At 37.3% G+C, this 19983-nt stretch overlaps 2 protein-coding genes across 2 annotated transcripts; one reads left to right on the top strand and one right to left on the bottom strand.

Annotated features, from left to right (window-relative positions):
* Nucleotides 1–478: 478 nt before the first annotated feature.
* On the bottom strand, nt 479–7197 carry lzic (leucine zipper and CTNNBIP1 domain containing). Its single transcript, XM_060893884.1, has 6 exons — nt 6828–7197; nt 5412–5547; nt 5102–5200; nt 4218–4313; nt 2101–2182; nt 479–1298 (listed from the first exon to the last, which is right to left on the bottom strand). The coding sequence occupies exons 1-6, from the start codon at nt 6926–6928 to the stop codon at nt 1240–1242; spliced, it is 573 nt and encodes a 190-aa protein (XP_060749867.1). The 5' UTR covers nt 6929–7197; the 3' UTR covers nt 479–1239.
* Nucleotides 7198–7867: 670 nt separating this feature from the next.
* nmnat1 (nicotinamide nucleotide adenylyltransferase 1) lies at nt 7868–17479 on the top strand. Its single transcript, XM_060894543.1, has 5 exons — nt 7868–8007; nt 11847–11991; nt 14511–14694; nt 15384–15499; nt 16636–17479. The coding sequence occupies exons 2-5, from the start codon at nt 11877–11879 to the stop codon at nt 17031–17033; spliced, it is 813 nt and encodes a 270-aa protein (XP_060750526.1). The 5' UTR covers nt 7868–8007; nt 11847–11876; the 3' UTR covers nt 17034–17479.
* Nucleotides 17480–19983: the final 2504 nt, after the last annotated feature.

Here is a 19983-nt window from a genome sequence, read left to right as displayed (position 1 = left end):
GTACCACAAACAAACTCCTGCTACTCTGATATATATACATATAAATAAAACAACATTTCCGCTACACTGATTCTGTTACGGGGGCACGGTGGCTTAGTGGTTAGCACGTTCGCCTCACACCTCCAGGGTCGGGGTTCGATTCCCGCCTCCACCTTGTGTGTGTGGAGTTTGCATGTTCTCCCCGTGCCTCGGGGGTTTCCTCTGGGTACTCCGGTTTCCTCCCCCGGTCCAAAGACATGCATGGTAGGTTGATTGGCATCTCTGGAAAATTGTCTGTAGTGTGTGTGTGTGTGTGCGCCCTGTGATGGGTTGGCACTCCGTCCAGGGTGTATCCTGCCTTGATGCCCGATGACGCCTGAGATAGGCACAGGCTCCCTGTGACCCGAGGTAGCTCGGATAAGCGGTAGAAGATGAATGAATGATTCTGTTACAATCGTATAATATTTTATTTATCCTAGAAATGTATTTGCACACTCTGTGTGACTCAGATGTTTAATTTGTTACAGGTATCATTCATGTGAAAGGACCTTGTATATCGGCTACTTCCCCATCTTCTACCTCACGATTACAAATTGACATAAATATAATGATTTCTTCTGAAAAATACATACATGAGAATTGTTTCCTTAGGTTTTCGAGTGTATTAACATAAGACAAAATCATCTTAGGAAAAGGTACAATTATTATTAATGTCTCATTTTCATGAATAAAATGCATGAGGATCTGAATACTAAAACATACAAAAGACATACAAATTAAATGATGTAAATGAATCATAAATAGATCATTTTATGAAGAATTATAAAAGTAAGACATTCAAAAATGACCTGTAAGAAATTTTTTTATCTGAAATTTTCAATACAGTCAAACATCAAGACATTTATTTTTCCTAAAGCCACAGGAAGGACTTTGCGAAATATAACTCATCTAACACACCGTACCAAAGGTATCTATTATACATGAAATCTGATCTGCTTATTTCATGAACTTCCTAAATTTCACTTTACTGTACTGAAATTGTACAATCACACACAAATGTATTTGAAATGTAATGTGATTTAAGATAAACATGTAAATAATGACATAATTACTGTATGAAACTGTGCTGAATGGCACTCGAGAATCGTGAGCCAAAATCTGTCGGACTAAATATAACATTAAAACACTGTTTAAAAATATAATCACACACACACACACACACACACACACAGATTAATAACAGGACACTACAGGAGATAACTAGGTGTTGGTCTTTTCAACTCCAGAGCTAGCTAAGGCCATGATCTTATCTTCAGATCCTGTAGGAATAGAAAAAATGCATTAGGTTAAAACTCAGTATGTGTAGTCAAACACACACACACACACACACATACACACAGAGCAGTGTTTTCTGTAGAACGGCATGTAAATGTTTCACATTTAACATGTTACACAATCCCTACATCATAAATGTGTTATTGAAGATCTTGTTTGTTGTCATTGCGCTTTATTTCCTGTTGTGTAGCAAGATCGTGCTACAATTGCCTGTAAATGTACAGTACTGATGATTTTCCGGTGTAGCATGGCTCATTACATAATATTTTTTACTACTTCCTAACTTGCACAAGCAAGTCTTTATTTTATTTAGCTCACTTTTTAGTCAAGAAGTTCTATTCTAATGTGTTTTTGTCATGATTATAATATTATGCAGGCAATTATTATGACAAATCACATCTTCTATTACATGTATATATTTATTTTTATGGCATTTGGTAGATTTAATGCTGGGGCACAGCATTGGTCATGGGCTTTGAAATCACAACCTTCTTTAACGACCTTGTTTAAGCATTAGAGTTTGTGTTCAAGTTAACTCTGATTAGATCAACTCAATTAATCAGACAGATTTAAAGAGACATGTTTATAGGTTGTTTGTACATTGCAGACTACCAGGCACAACAACACTGTAATTCTATTGGTGGAGCCATGACACATGTCCATGCCCTGGTCACTGTTCAGTTTGTTCCAACAATTGTGCAGACTTTCCAGAAAAGCACCTATGACTGCATCTGAATGATACTCCATCATGTGGTGTGATGAACTGAGTCATTGCTAAATACTCACTCATATTCGCTGTGACTTTCTCAAACTGGCTCAGAGTGGCACTGACATTTTCTGTTAGAAAAGCTTCATCCTCTGCCGTAAGCTGTAAAAAAAATTTAAAAAATTATATATATAATAAAGGTAGGTTAAGGCTGCAGTCTCTCTCTCTCACACACTCTCAGACTCTCTCGCTCACTCTTCCTCTCTCTCGCTCATGCCCACTCACTTGCGCTCTCTCTCTCTCTCTCGCTCACACTCGCTCTCTCTCGCACTCGCACTCTCTCGCACTCGCACTCTCTCGCACTCGCACTCTCTCGCACTCTCTCGCGCTCACTCGCACTCACTCGCACTCTCGCGCTCACTCGCACTCGCGCTCACTCGCGCTCACTCGCACTCTCGCGCTCACTCGCGCTCACTCACACTCTCTCGCGCTCACTCACACTCTCTCGCGCTCACTCACACTCTCTCGCGCTCACTCACACTCTCTCGCGCTCACTCACACACTCTCGCTCACTCACACTCTCTCGCTCACTCACACTCTCTCGCTCACTCACACTCTCTCGCTCACTCACACTCTCTCGCTCACTCACACTCTCTCGCTCACTCACACACACTCTCTCGCTCACTCACACATTATGTAATCACACAAACATTCCTACACCTAAAATGATTATCAGACATTATTGAATTTCTTTTACACCAAATTCACCAGTATACCATACGATATATTTTTAATTGTGTTTAATTACTGCTAATGACAATTAATACCCAATCTACACTACATAATAAATATTATGAATATATTTATTCATAATATATTTATTCAGAATTGTTGAATAGTTTAAAAAATGTTTTCAAAGCAAATTCACCCAAAATAAGAACAGCGTAATTAAATGTTAAATATTCATTCATTCATTCATCTTCTACCGCTTATCCGAACTACCTCGGGTCACGGGGAGCCTGTGCCTATCTCAGGCGTCATCGGGCATCAAGGCAGGATACACCCTGGACGGAGTGCCAACCCATCACAGGGCACACACACACTCTCATTCACTCACGCAATCACACACTATGGACAATTTTCCAGAGATGCCAATCAACCTACCATGCATGTCTTTGGACCGGGGGAGGAAACCGGAGTACCCGGAGGAAACCCCCGAGGCACAGGGAGAACATGCAAACTCCACACACACAAGGCGGAGGCGGGAATCGAACCCCCAACCCTGGAGGTGTGAGGCGAACGTGCTAACCACTAAGCCACCGTGCCCCCCCATGTTAAATATTAACCAAGACATTTAAATAAGATGATTTAATACTTTAAAGTGTATGAATTAAAAATTATTTTTAATAATAGATTAAAGCTTTAAAGGACCCACAGAAACTCTGGTGTGTGATGTTTGAAAGAAATACCCACATGAGGAAGTTAACTGTTTTCCCATAACAGCACTTCCTTTAGTATAATATTTTTTATTCCTCTTATACCACTGTAAAGAACAATGTACTTTTTATGCACTTATAGTTGTTTTTATCATTGTGGAACATATCCATGTGTTTCGATTTGATTCTGAGAAGAAAAAAGGTATTTTACTGATGATCAGTGAAGCAAACTGTTCTAAAGAGAAATGCTAAATAAATGTCATCTCATATTACACACTAATTCGTTTCTGTGTCCAGCAACTCAAATTCAAGCTCAAATTCAATTCAAATTTTATTTCATCCATACACAGTATGAGTGAAATGCTTTATGAATGCAAATTCTAGTTTATAGAATCAATAAGAATAAAAGTATAGTAAAAATAGATTTTACTATACAGTAGGGAAAATGTACAGATATATATATATATATATATATATATATATATATATATATATATATATATATATATATATATATATATATATATATATATATATACACTGTATAAATGAGTGCTGTTAAAAGTTGTTCCAATATAAATGATGAAGTATTCGAATGAGATATTAGGCCGAGAGAATTCATCTAAACTTGTGAGCAGAGTTAATCTCACAACTGCTGTTAAATAAGACGAACAGAGATTTAAACAACGCGGTGGCATAAATGACACGAAGACATGAAGCTGAGGCGGTGTGAATCGACGGGTCAGGAATAAACCTCTCACCTTCTCGCCCAGTTTTCTCAGGGCTGTGAGGATCTCCAGCTTTTGCTGAGTGTACACGTCTCTGGGAAGTTTCCCTACCATCACATCACGGTCCATCTGAAGGAGGAGTACAACGATGTTAAACACCACCAAAACACTACCTAGCAACAGCATAATCACCTTAATGTCCTGGTCTTACACAGTCTAATCCTGGGAATGTTTTATCTTCATGTTTGTGTGTGTGTGTATACATTTATGTGGTGTTCTGCTCATGCTCACACTCACACCCTTCTCAGTGGTGTTAATGTTTACTCTCAGCTAGCTGTAAAAATCTGTTTAGTGATTGACTGCCATCCAGTTGATTTGTTACTCAACACAATTTATTAGTTTCACGTTTCTTTTCTTGTGCATAAAGAGTACTTAAACATCTATGTACAATGATACATTAATGCACTGTTACCCAAAGATTTTGGTGGGTTACTTTATTTTAGTTCCCTCGCTCGTATTACAATAATTTGTGTAACAAAGCAGTATCTGATGAGGATGGGTTCCCTTTTGAGTCTTCATTATATAGTCTGAGGGGGTTTTTCTTTTCCTCATCTATACTGTATATCCTCTGGCTTGCTTGTTAGGGATACATTTAAAATGTTAAACTTTATCATTTTTATATTCCTGTAAAGCTGCTCTATGAATGTCTACTGTAAAATGGAATTGAATGTTAATGATAATAATAATTATTATTATTATTTATAGAGCACTTTGCACTTTGGATTTCAAGATCTCACACAGAGATGTAACACAATGTCGAAACACATTGTGCCTGTAATATTTATAGGTTGTAAATAGGCTCTAACAGGTTATGTGGTGGAATTGAATGTTTAAAGTTTTTAATATTTCTACCTTACCTCTGCTAGTCTTGTACGTAATTGCCCAGGCTGCTTCTTTGCAAACAGTCTTATAACTTCAGGGGTCTTAAATGCTTGGCTGATAGCAGCTTGGATAGCCTGAAGGAGAACAGAAAAAATAATTATCTGCGTGAAAAAAATATATTGTTGCTACTTAGGACAATAAAGAATTATCTGTGAATGCTAACAACAATCTTTTGTGTGGGTCACAGTATCGATCTGATCAACCTTAACCGTGACCCCTGACAATTATTGGTCATTCAAGAGAAAACATGACATCGGTATTAACGTCTGTATCAAAAAGTCTTACTAGCTGCATCCCTCCCAATTCATCCACGAGGGTCATGTTTCCGGACATGAGCTTCTTCAAAGATTCATTAAACTCGTTCAACTGCTCCAGCGTCTCTTTTTTTGTTTCCTCATACTCTTCGTCATCAAGTTCTTCTCTGGAATGAAGAAATAATTGCCAAGAGACCATTCATTTAAAAGTACTGAGGTAAATTTCTTGAAAGAACTAAGGAGAATTTCTCTAAAATTAATATTTAAATCCACCCGTAATCATTTGCATATTCAATCTGTATGATTAACCTGCAATCTTCAACAGCGATCGAGATTTATTTCGTAGTGAAATTGTCTAGTGAATATTTTAGCTTGATAGAAACATGTTAATCTATTTTTACTTTGGTTAACCATTTCCATTTTTTCCTGTTTCCCTCACATCAACATAAAAGAAATGACTGGCAGCTGTCAAAGGTTGAGATACATTAGACAGCAAGTGTACACTGTTATAAGATAACCAACGTTATTTTCTTCAACCATCAGTGGTCTAATGTACTATGAGCTTGATCTGGCCCTAGGTTTTGTTCGGCTGTCTAGATTTGTAAATAATCACTTTGTGTATGTGTAAATGTGTATATATTGAGCAGTAGAAGGTGTGTGACTGCCAATTACGTTGGGAGTGGGTTTGTGTGTGTGTGTGTGTGCATGTATGTGCGTTAGGTCAGTTAGTGCCGAACACCAGCAATTTATTTTGGTCTTGGTCCTCCCTGAAGTTGTGCGTTTATCCATTTTGCTGTACATTTATCACACTATATCTAAATATATCACTTTTTAACTATCTGTATATGTGTGTGCCTGTGTGTGTGTGTGTGAGTGTGTGTAGGTCAGTTAATGCCCAACACCAGCGATTTTCTGTTATTGATTTTGGTCTTGTTCCTCCCTGAAGTTGTGCGTTTATCCATTTTGCTGTACATTTATCACACTATATCTAAATAGATCACTTTTTAACTATCTGTATTTTGTGTGACTCTGATGCATTATATACATATTCCGTTCGGTCTACGTCACCCCTCATGGAAAGACTATTAAAAAAAATAATAAAAGAAAATACTGGACTGACAGACTAGAGGAGGTGAATGTGACTTGTTGCTTTTGCTAGTGAAAGTGTACATCAATGTCGTCGTGTGACGTCACCTCGTGTGTGTGTGTGACGTCACCGCGGCGCACAAACGTCATCATGTGACGTCACGACTGAACACAAACACGTCTTTCGCCAGGAATGAAGAAAATACATCGCTTCTATCACTCGTATTTAATTTTCACGTGTTTTTATAAACGTGTAGAACTCTTCTTACAAGTGTTTACCGTGATAACTGCTGTAGGATGTAGGATCTTGTTGCAGATATGAAGAGTTATTGGAGGCATTAAAGGCATTGTGTGTTTTTACCTGCATTCCTCCAGATCTTGTAGCTGCTGCATTAATCTGTCCAGCTGCTCCTCCATGTTCTGCTTCAGTTTCCCAGTTTCTGATTTCCCCCGAGAAGCCATTATGTGTCTCTGAACTCAGCGTGAGATGTTCAGATAGCGTTCATTAAGCAATCAGTAACAGGTCAGTCTTTTAACTCCAGAACCAAATATAAACATGTAGATGTATCAGTCTATATTTAACTTTTATATAGTAAGTATAAAAGGAGGCTTCACTACTTTAATGACTAACAGCATAACATAAAAAGTCCTATGGACTAGAAAAGAAAGGGTGGGTCTGTGAACACTAGGTGTTTTAACTCATGGTGCATCCTTATGAGAAACATGTACACAACAAAGGACCTGTTAGTAGGTCATGTATTTGCCTGAGTGAAAATCAGAGTGAACGTCAGGTGGAGCTGATATTTATACTTAAATACATATATAGTAGAATCCTCTGGGTTTGTTTGTTTATTTATCGATAAATAAATAAACAAACAAATAAATAAATAAATGCCAGTTTAGGTTACAACGTGTTGAAAAACAGTGAATTGATTATTTAATTCAAACATGGAATTTATTCAGACAAAAAAATACTATAAAATGACCGAAAATTATAAGCACGTTCTTACATAATTAAATATAAATAAACTAATAAAGGAAGGAAATCCAGGCACATGTGTAACTACCTAAGGAGTCGGTTCTATTGTTTTTATTTGTTTATTTATTTACTTATTTATTTATCTATTATTTATTTAATTTTTATTTATTTTTTTGCAATGCCATATTTGTTCAAATTTTAGAATAATAACATAACATAAATAAAAAACAAAAAAATTACACATTAGGGGTATCAAGCAAAACAATTAACCCAGAGAAGAGGAATTAACATCCTTGTAAAAGTCTATAGTTTTGATAGCTTTTCGTCTTGTGAGTCCTTTTAAAGTTTCGAAATAAATTTTCATTTCCGATTGTTTTTATTCTTCCAACGAGATGAAAACAGTAAGTGAGAGGATACCGGAAGTGACGTAGATGGACGATTTACTACCACCGTAACAGTTCGGTTCGATTCGGTGAAAATTTAAGTACAAAAGACAAAGAGACACGAATTAAAGTGTGGACACAGATTGAGGACACACACAGACAAAAAACTGTTATCGAAGGTAAAGAAATTAGGATGTAATTATTTTAATGATTTTTAATATTGTTTTTATTTAAAAATCTTCATAGTTCTCATTTCAGAAGTGTTTAATGTCCTTATGTGGACTGTTTAATGTCCTTTTGGGGACTGTTTAATGTCCTTATGTGGACTGTTTAATGTCCTTATGGGGACTGTTTAATGTCCTTATGTGGACTGTTTAATGTCCTTATGTGGACTGTTTAATGTCCTTATGGGGACTGTTTAATGTCCTTATGGGGACTGTTTAATGTCCTTATGGCAGAGATGGGGGACTCGACTTGAGACTTACTTGTGACTTGAGTTAAAAGACTCGAAATAACTTCTTGTTTTTTTTTAATCTGTTTTTGAACGCACGCGAGAGCGTAATATAACCACGTGACGCAGCAGGCAAGCAGAGCAGTGGCGGAGCTAGAGGGGTGTCCCTGACATCTGATTGGCCACACCAGGTGCCACCCCGAATTTTTATTTGATAGTATTGGAAGTTTGAGGCTGATCGACATCTCATTTCACCTATCAAAAGAAGTCTTCGTTTGACGTTTGGTCGCGGCGCCGCTTAACATTTCAAATCCATCGATCAATGACAATAAAGAGTTGAGAGGTAGAGAAGTATAATAAAACAGACTAATACTAAAACAGACGAATAGTAAAACAGACTAATACTAAAACAGACTAATAGTAAAACAGACTAATACTAAAACAGACTAATAGTAAAACAGACTAATAGTAAAACAGACTAATAGTAAAACAGACTAATAGTAAAACAGACTAATACTAAAACAGACTAATAGTAAAACAGACTAATAGTAAAACAGACTAATAGTAAAACAGACTAATACTAAAACAGACTAATAGTAAAACAGACTAATAGTAAAACAGACTAATAGTAAAACAGACTAATACTAAAACAGACTAATACTAAAACAGACTAATAGTAAAACAGACTAATAGTAAAACAGACTAATAGTAAAACAGACTAATACTAAAACAGACTAATAGTAAAACAGACTAATAGTAAAACAGACTAATACTAAAACAGACTAATACTAAAACAGACTAATACTAAAACAGACTAATAGTAAAACAGACTAATAGTAAAACAGACTAATAGTAAAACAGACTAATAGTAAAACAGACTAATACTAAAACAGACTAATACTAAAACAGACTAATACTAAAACAGACTAATAGTAAAACAGACTAATAGTAAAACAGACTAATAGTAAAACAGACTAATAGTAAAACAGACTAATAGTAAAACAGACTAATAGTAAAACAGACTAATAGTAAAACAGACTAATACTAAAACAGACTAATACTAAAACAGACTAATACTAAAACAGACTAATAGTAAAACAGACTAATAGTAAAACAGACTAATACTAAAACAGACTAATAGTAAAACAGACTAATAGTAAAACATCAAATTTCGGTAAGTTTTGAGATTAAACATCAGGATTTAGTTTTCCAGAAAAATATTTAGAAAGTTACGTCGCTATATAAATTGAGGTTAGACGCGATTAACAGATTAATCAGACAAGAGAGATCGGTTCGTTCCCCAGTTTAGCCATAATATACATAATATACATAATATACATTCATTCATTCATTCATCTTCTACCGCTTATCCGAACTACCTCGGGTCACGGGGAGCCTGTGCCTATCTCAGGCGTCATCGGGCATCAAGGCAGGATACACCCTGGACGGAGTGCCAACCCATCGCAGGGCACACACACACTCTCATTCACTCACGCAATCACACACTAGGGACAATTTTCCAGAGATGCCAATCAACCTACCATGCATGTCTTTGGACCGGGGGAGGAAACCGGAGTACCCGGAGGAAACCCCCGAGGCACGGGGAGAACATGCAAACTCCACACACACAAGGCGGAGGCGGGAATCGAACCCCCAACCCTGGAGGTGTGAGGCGAACGTGCTAACCACTAAGCCACCGTGCCCCCCTCATAATATACATAATATACATAATATACCTAAAGTTGCCTTGGCCACCCCATGTATAAAACTCTAGTTCCGCCACTGAAGCAGAGGGAGAGCGCGCACTAACTAATAAACCTTAACAGTCGTGACGAAACATGGAAGGCGCTGCAATAATTAACCAAAAATAATTAAGTTCGGGTACCGGGATTTTGTGATGGACAGGACTCCCTGCAGTTTTGGGATGTGAACAGACACCCTCCCCTCTTTGTTCAAGGTAGCGGTAAGACTTATAGCCATCCCTGCATCAGGGGCACCTGTTGAACGTGTATTCAGCCATGGTGGGGTGATAATGCGACCACATCGCTCACCATTGAGTGACAAAGTTCTATCAAATTTAATTTTTTGCAAGTGCAATTTAGTGTAAATGGTTGGTCACTGTTTATGTGGAAATGTCAGCTGTTTTGCAATAGCACTTATAATTGGTCTTCAGTGTTAGGCTTTGAGTGAAAAGCGTATGGACCGTTTATGGGGATGTGTGTGTGTGTGTGTTATACTGTAGATTTAACTTTGTTTAATATATACATTGTTAAATCATCAAACATGTGTATGACTTGCCAGTGACTTACTTGACTTGAATTGCTTGACATAAAGCGGTGACTTGACTTGACTTGACTCTCACAAAAATTGACTCGGACTTGCTTGAGACTTGAAGGTTAAGACTTGAGACTTACTTGTGACTTGCACATGTGTGACTTACTCCCACCTCTGCCTTATGGGGACTGTTTAATGTCCTTATGGGGACTGTTTAATGTCGTGTCCTTATGGGGACTGTTTAATGTCGTGTCTTTATGGGGACTGTTTAATGTCGTGTCCTTATGGGGACTGTTTAATGTCGTGTCTTTATGGGGACTGTTTAATGTCGTGTCCTTATGGGGACTGTTTAATGTCGTGTCTTTATGGGGACTGTTTAATGTCGTGTCTTTATGGGGACTGTTTAATGTCGTGTCTTTATGGGGACTGTTTAATGTCGTGTCCTTATGGGGACTGTTAAATGTCGTGTCTTTATGGGGACTGTTTAATGTCGTGTCCTTATGGGGACTGTTAAATGTCGTGTCTTTATGGGGACTGTTTAATGTCGTGTCCTTATGGGGACTGTTAAATGTCGTGTCTTTATGGGGACTGTTTAATGTCGTGTCCTTATGGGGACTGTTTAATGTCGTGTCTTTACGGGGACTGTTTAATGTCGTGTCTTTACGGGGACTGTTTAATGTCGTGTCTTTACGGGGACTGTTTAATGTCGTGTCTTTACGGGGACTGTTTAATGTCGTGTCTTTACGGGGACTGTTTAATGTCATGTCTTTACGGGGACTGTTTAATGTCGTGTCTTTAGGGGGACTGTTTAATGTCCTTAAGGGAATTCTTTTTGAGGAATTTGAAGAAGAAATGAATACTTTAACAAGTTTCTTTAGGAATGCTAAATTTATATTTTGGGGTGATATTCTTGGGGTGTATAAGTAATCCTTCTGAAGATTGTTATCCACAAAGACCTTTAAAAGGCACACAAAGAATTTAGTCATTTATGTGTACATCTGGACTGTTGTGATATATGGAGACAAAAAAAAACAGAATAAAATCCAGTTCACTTGGAATTATAAAGATTTATCCAGGAGATCCAGGATAGACTTTTGGCTTATATCAAATGATTTAGTCAGCCAAGTTTAAAGTGAAACGTGAAAGTCTTTTTTGTCAAGTGAGAAATTTGCACAGTTTTTCTGTAGCTCTTTTAACAATGACAGAAACTTTGTCAGATCCTGCCCTATAATACATATAATATATGTGTATATATTATTATATATGTGTATTAAAGTGTCTTCCCTTTCTCAGGTCTGGAATCTAACATCTTTGTCATCCCCAATGGCACTTCAGGAGAGAATCAGAGTGGTCCTGCTGGCATGTGGCTCCTTCAACCCCATCACTAATATGCACCTTCGTATGTTTGAGCTGGCAAGAGATCACCTGGAAGACACCGGTACATCAGAGTCACAACAGTCACTTGAACTTTAAATGATCCTTATTATAGTTTCTTAACTGATCTTACTTCAGTATCAGGGATCTTTTACACTCTTTTTCGCTTTTAACAGTTGACAAAGTCTCCTAGCAGCTTTACAGAGCATACACATAGAACCAAAGGTTAATACAAAGAATAATATAAAGATTAATATAATACAAAATTCAAGATTAATATTAGATATTTAAATTAGTTTGTATTTACAGTGATGCCTCGAGATACGAGTGCTTTGACATACGAATTTTTTGAGATACAAGCTCAAAAGACCAAATTTTTGTCTTGATATACGAGCAAATTTTTGAGATACGAGCATCCGAGCCGCCGCCGCCGAAACAAAGATCCCCAACAACCACGTGCGCTCTGTTCCCCCCCGCCTCAGCCTCCTACACCTCACTCGGTTAAAGCCGCCTTTCCACTGCACACGGCAAACGACAGCCGAAAAAACCGGAAGTCATTCATTTCCTATGGAGAGTCGCAAAGGGGCTGTGTGAGGTGCCGACCATCTGTGGATCCGTAATTTTCGGATCCGTTAAAAAATTTGAACTTGTGCGACTACACCGCATCTGATATGCCGACCGGACAGGTTTTTATTAAAACGACCGGCAGATGTTAGTGAGGAAAGGGTGGAAAAAAAGGCAAAAACAAGTGAAGAGAAAAGCGATGAAGAAAATTAAGCAAAATGAATGTAAAGAAAACAGAAATTGTAGCAATTAAGTTCAGTTAAGTTAAGAGAATTTCAGTTCTGTCAGGACCACTATGTCAAAAGAGAATTTATTAGATGATAGCATACAGTTAGTGTTGGCGGTATGGTTCTGTTCTGGATAAAAATCCACGTGCCCGTCCGTGCGCATGCGTGGTCAGAGCGCCGAGAGCAGCGACTAGAAAATAGAATAAACCCCCCCGTATAACAGAACCACTAATCATGCATAGTATTAGATATACTCGCTTACGCGTTTTTGGAAAGAAATGAATGAATGGATAAATAAATAATTAAATAATTAGAGAGAGGGAGAGAGAGAAAAATATATGTGGAGATTTATGACGTAAACTGATACAACGAACACAGGTTCCGGCATGGTGGAGTCGGGGTTGGAGGAGGGAGTTTAAATCGCGACAGCAGAGAAGCGCTAGAGCGGCTCTGTGAATGGGAATTTAAATGGTCGGGTAATATGGATGCCGTAACCGGATTGGTGCGCGTCGTGGACAGCTGATTAACAGCTGATGCACGCTTGACGTCGTGTCCTGCCAGAAATAATATGATGCTTGATATAAGTTCGTTAATTTTAGTGAAGTTTAGTTAAGTTCCATTTAAGTATAAAGTAGCATTAAGAGTGTACAGTAGCGAGTAAGTGAACGAAAGCGAAAGTGTACGTACGAGACAAAATTCCTCCTGTTTACTCCTCCCTCAACCTCCGTGTGCATCTTCCGTAAAGTAAAACCAGTTTATTTTTTAACATTCTCTTTTATTACTGTATGTTTTTATACAATATTTGTCATTTATAAATACAGGTACTGTACATTTTTCATATTCAAAACACATAAACAAAACAACTGGAGTGGAATTTTGCGAGCTGGAACGGATTAATGAGATTTCAATTCATTTAAACGGGGAAAATTGTTTTGAGATACGAGCAATTTGAGATACGAGCAAGTTCACGGAACGAATTAAACTCGTATCTCGAGGCATCACTGTATCCCTAATGAAGTCTGAGGTGACTCAGACACAAAGGGGAACCTCATCCTCATATGGGTGACACTGGAGGGTGTGATTATGAATATACTGTACAGTCTAAATGTTGTATTGATGAGGAGATTGATACTACTGAATTAATAATAATTTCTTACTTATGTATCAAGTTATCTATCTATCGAAATGACAGACATAATTAATTAAATAACTTTCAGGGATTGCAAAATGGCATATTTGATATTTTTCTTTATACTGAAATGTCTGAAAATTTCATTATAATATTTTACACTAAATAGGTTTTTACATTAACAAGTCTACTGTCTAGCCAGCATGTGTTTTATAGGGTTTGCTTATTCTCTATAACAAACATTTTTTTTAGTTACTTGTGGCAAGACGCACCAACTGGTCTTGCAAAAATGTTTTAAAATATAGTGCTCTGTTTTCATCTAATGGAAAATATCCTCATGCATGTTTGTTCTTGTTGACTTTGTAAGACTGTAAACTCAATGTTAATTTTGTGAATCCCTAACTACACAAAAACCCAGTCCTTTAATGCAGTTAATGTCATATTTTTTTAAAGCAATGTTTGGGACAAAATGAAATTTATTAACGCTAGTTCACTTTGGACCATATATCATGTTACTGTTAAGTGTTAGCATGTTAGCGTATTAAAGATCCATTTTTGTTAACATTTTAAAATAATAAAAGTAGAGAATAAGCAGCCATGACCCACTCTGTGCATGTTCGTGATCCTTTTGGGCCACAACACTTTGTTTTTTGTTTTTTTCAGGAAGGTACAGAGTAGTAAAGGGTATCATCTCTCCTGTTGGTGATGGTTATCAGAAGAAGGGTCTGATTGAGGCATGTCATCGTATAGAAATGGCCAGATTGGCGACAGAGAGCTCCAGCTGGATCAGTGTGGATGACTGGGAGGGCCAGCAGGCTGAGTGGGTGGAAACGGTCAAAGTTATAAGGTAGCATTACACTATTTATTCATAATTCATGTATAGCAAATTTGTAAAATTGTATACACACTTCTTTGGGAACTGTACCGGAAAGAGGAACACAATTCTTCGAAAGGAAATTCCCTCAGTTGGTGGTTTGATGATGATGGTAAAGAGCCCTGTGTTTCACTTCTCTCAAAACAAAATCTCCCATAGTTGTTGATTTTGGTTGAGATCTAGTGATTCATAAAGGCCATAGTATTTGATTTCCTGTGGATGGGAGAGAGACCACAACAGTCAGGAATGTATAACAGAATAAAGGTGATGAAGCTGAAGCTGAACTTCTTATTGATCTGAAGTAACTGCTCACTCAAAGGGACCAAGTGGAGATGAAAAAGTGCAGCAAGAATCAGCAGTTTAAAAGAGCCAGAGATTTTCCTTTATAAATTTGTGAGGTGGTTTGTTGCATTCATATGGGTGTGATTTATTTTTTCTTGGGATTTTCCTGAGCACCAATACTCCAATTGTTTTTATATAATAGTCTGAAATATAATGTCATAGTGGAAAGGTTCATACTGGTCTGTAAAGGAGGCCTATGTAAATCATATACACAAATCTAATTCTACATCCTGTTTTTTTTTTTTTGGCTTTGCATGTGCAGATATAACAGTAAATTTAGACTATGTTGAACTTATATTTTTTGGTTTTATGTTTAAAAGACACCATCATGCTGAGATGTCATCAGAGGACGACCTCCATGACATGGTGGACACAGTAAAGTTCACAAAGAAGAGAAGACTGGATGTAGAAAGTTTCTCAGATCACAACAGATCAGGTACTGTCTACAAAGCACCAACACACTTTCCAGATATATCTTTAATATATAAATGAATATGAATACAAAGCGATTTACAGCCAACTTTCATAACATGCAAATGTGAAGTGCAACTGTGCAAATGTGTCTTGCAGTCAAAAACAAAGTGAAAACAACTCCAGATTATTTGAAGTAGAATGCTTACACTGCAAAACAGGATCTGACAGGATTCCTGTCATCCGCCACATACGAATAAGTGTCACAAATGTCTGTCTTACTGTCTGTATGTTTATTACTGTCTAGAAAGGGGTCACACCCTGTAAGTGCATATTTTCAAAACCAGGTCCAACTTTCATTTTATCATCAACAGAGCAACATGTTGACATGCTGTCTAATAATGTTAGGTAACCAACCATGTCTTTTATATAATCTGATGCACTGACGTTATGGAAAACAGCTCTATGATGTGAATATGTATTTTTTGTTTTATTTTTCCTCTGATAACTCTCCAAATTCAGTGTTAAATGAAAGCCATGATAACTAGCTGATGAGTTGTATCACATGTTAGGTGAATGCTAAACTTTGCATAACATGGTCCCTGACTGAAGTCTTCAAATATTTCGGCTGGGAACCAACTTAACACAACTACAGACAAAGTCTTTATTCGTTCTTTTCTCTTCAGTCATCAGATCTCAACCCAGTTGAACACCTGCGGGTGATTTTTGGAGTGATAGGTCGGTACTCTCCAACATATATTTTTGAAGATGGTGCTTCTTCCTCCAGTATAGTTGCTGAGAATCTCTGCTGGGTTTTGTTAGACCAACACGTTACTCAGACTTTATTTTATTTACTTTACTTAATGTTCTGTTGGGCTTGTTTAAATGACCATTGGGCAGGTTTTTGGCTTGGACTTGAATGACCACTGGATTGGTTTTTGGGCCATTTAATAAATAAAGAAATGGACCGGAATGTGTTAGTGGGGTGTTTTGTTATTTTTTGTTTGTACCAGGTGTGAATAGCCACTGGGCAGGTTTTTGAGACTGTATTTAATAACCATTGGGCTGGGACTGTCATCCGGTCCTGGTAACTTGACCTGGCAGTCCGCAGTTTTGAAATCACATAAGTACCCATCATTATTTTTGCTTGTATTTCTGCAGAAACTCTTCAGCTCAAGCTGTTGTGTGGCGCAGACGTTTTGGAGTCCTTCAGCATCCCAAAGCTATGGAAGAAGGAAGACGTTACAGAGATCGTGGGCCGCTTCGGGCTTGTGTGCATCACCAGGGGCGGTTTTGATGCAGAGAAGTTTGTCTACCAGTCAGATGTGCTGCACAAACACCGTAAGAACATCCACATCGTGAGGGAATGGGTGACCAACGAGATCTCAGCCACGCACGTGAGGCGAGCTGTGCGCAGGGGTCAGAGCGTGCGCTATCTGCTGCCTGATCCTGTCGTGAACTATATCCAAGATCAGCAACTGTACAGTGCTGAGAGTGAGCAGAAGAATGCAGATGTCATCCTTGCTCCTCTTCAGAAATACGGCAGCACTACTGAATAAGTTACTCGTGTGTGTGTGTGTGTGTGTGTGTGTGTACCAGCTGCAATAAGACTTTGGACTCCCCTGAAACAGTATATATTTTTTTAGAGTGTAAATAGTTTGAATTTATTCACGATTTCCTGGATTACACACAAACACAAGTGAATTTTACATTCTACACTTTATACTTAGAGGTTGAAACAGGTTTTTGTCAATATCATGCCTTTGGTAATTCATCGATACATATTGAATTAAGGGCAAATGTTATATAATAGTTAATATAATGTTATATTATTTCATATTTTGAGATAATATAATTCAGTATACTATAATATTTTTTGACAACTTCTTCTAAAATTTCCGAAAGAATATTTTCTTAAAGACTCTCTAAGACACCATCAGGGTTTTCCTGTTATAGATGCACAATTGCATGGGTTTAGTTTCTCAATAAATTGGCTTTGCACAAACATGGTGTTGTCTTCTTTTCCTTCCTCTTCTTCTACTTCTTCTAAACTTTGGTTTATGATACAGGCTAGTTTTCATCCTATAGTTTGGTCTCGCTATAGCACACAATAGGCACCAGTTAGGGAGTATGTACACGGTATATAATAGATAGCCTTATGATAGCTAATATGCGGCATGATGCTTGTTGCTGCATGATTGTTGCTGCATGATTAGCTGTCAGCATTTGTAAATGGTTATTCTTCTTGCTGTCACTTACTGAACATGACTGTTTTGAGAAGATAATGAATCCGATCATTGTGAGACGGGTTGAACAAATTTCTACCCATCCACCAACGTGGAACAAACTGTGGATGTTTTTCTTGTTCCCAACATGGATGGTTTAATAATCACCTCATTAACTTTAACACAGCAGGGAACTGTTGAAGCTGATACAAAATCAAATGTCTAATAAAAAAACTAAACAATCCCTATATGACTATCCTTCTGCTGATCCCAAAGTTTCCTCTACTTTAAGTGATCTGCCCTTGGTGTACTCAATTAGCATATTGTGTGCAATATTGTACTTTCTACACTCAACTAAATAGTATTTATATAAATACTAAATATTTTGCTTTTTAAATTCATTTGAGTATCAAAATGATGTAACAAAAGAAATGCGATTAAATTTTGAAGGTTAGAGCAAATGACAAATTGGCGATTGTTCATATTTTATTTTCTACACTAAATAAATTTCAATTTGATTTAAACTAAAGTGTGAATAAAATGCACAGAGGCTAATTCTATTGATGTGTATAGCAGACACTGAAGGTCTAAATGTAAGGTCTAATGCTTTTTTCTTGAACATGTAACCATGTAAGAGTACAAATATTAAATTTAAGTAATATTTCAGTTATACTATAAAATTTCAGTTTATAGTATAAATGCCCCCAAAGTAATTCTTAAGTCAGTCACTTTTTCCTTATCAAAAATCTCATAATACTGTCAAAGCAAAGTCAAAGCAAAACTTTTAATACCTCATCTCTCTGTCCATTTTTCCTTAACATTATTTTACTTCTCTTTTTTCCGATATGTAATATAACCCTTGCCAAAGGAGTTAACAAGTATAAAGTATATTATCTCTTTTTTGACTCCTTCAAGAATTTAACCTTGTTAACTGTTTATCTTTAGATTTATGGCATTTGGCAGACACCCTCATCCAGAGCAATTTACATTTATCCCAATTATAGGCTAGATCAATTGAGGTTTAAGGGCCTTTCTCAGGGGCCCACAAGCGGCAGTTTAATGGCCTTGGTATTCAAACTCATGACCTTCACGATCAATAGGCCAACATCTTAACCACTGAGATACCGCTTACAACTTTATACAAGTGCGTCTGCTGTCTTATGTCCTAAAACCCCAACGTACATTTAATGCATACAAAAAAATATGTATTTGAACATTTTAACACAGTTTTCCTTTTCTAACTGTGCTGACATTGTGATTTTTAAGACTGGGGCTAATCTCAGCATAAAGCTCTCTGGTCTGTCTGGTCTAACTTGCTCTGCTCGGTGCACTTTTATAATTAGAGCAGCTCTATAATTAGTTCAGCAGTAAATACCATTCTGTAATAAATTTTAATTTTATACTCTGTGAGATACATATCTGTACTTACAGGTTGGTAAATTGGGCCATTCATAAATATCTGTAATAATGAATCTACTCCTCCATTCAGATGTATTTCACTCCCCTTATTATTCCTGGGTTGTAATAGAACCAAGTCTGTTGTGCTTTTCCTATTTTACAAAGAGGAGCATCAGAGAATGGGGCTGTTGGGCTGATTATACTTCCATTTGCAGCTCTTTCTCATTTGTAGTTGTGTTACCAGCAGGACTGCATGGTTATGGTGTGCACTGAGTACTGAATGCCAACTCTGTACAATAATTATTTTCATTCTTTAAATACGGAGTCATCGCTCCCATTTCAATTCCAATCATAATAATAATTACTCAAATCATTTGGCTCTTCTCAATATTAAGTTCCAACTCTTTTGGTTCTTTTTTAAACCGAACTGTGATTGTCTCTAGTTTCCTGAAATCATACACTATAACATTGCAATGATTTGGATCGAATTTGAAGACCGATCCTTCCTCTCCTTCTCGCTTCATTCACACAGCTTCAAATACGAATCTGATCATTCATGCTAATGAACAGCTGATGAAAGGAGGTTTCCTCTAAGGCATTTAGATTAAATCACACCACAAGAGACACAGCACTGTCTGTATCTACATCAAAAGAAATAAAAAGTAAAAAAATCAAATGCTGTTTATCTACACACTATTCAGTAGTCTCTACTGGTGAGGATCTAACTGCTCCTTCTAGCCTTTTCATTCATTCATTTTCTACCGCTTATCCGAACTACCTCGGGTCACGGGGAGCCTGTGCCTATCTCAGGCGTCATCGGGCATCAAGGCAGGATACACCCTGGACGGAGTGCCAACCCATCGCAGGGCACACACACACACTCTCA

Source organism: Tachysurus vachellii, chromosome 19, assembly GCF_030014155.1.
Source record: "Tachysurus vachellii isolate PV-2020 chromosome 19, HZAU_Pvac_v1, whole genome shotgun sequence".
In the NCBI taxonomy this organism is placed as follows: domain Eukaryota; kingdom Metazoa; phylum Chordata; class Actinopteri; order Siluriformes; family Bagridae; genus Tachysurus; species Tachysurus vachellii.
Note: the sequence above shows the minus strand (reverse complement) of the source record. Positions and strands in the feature narration are given on the sequence as shown.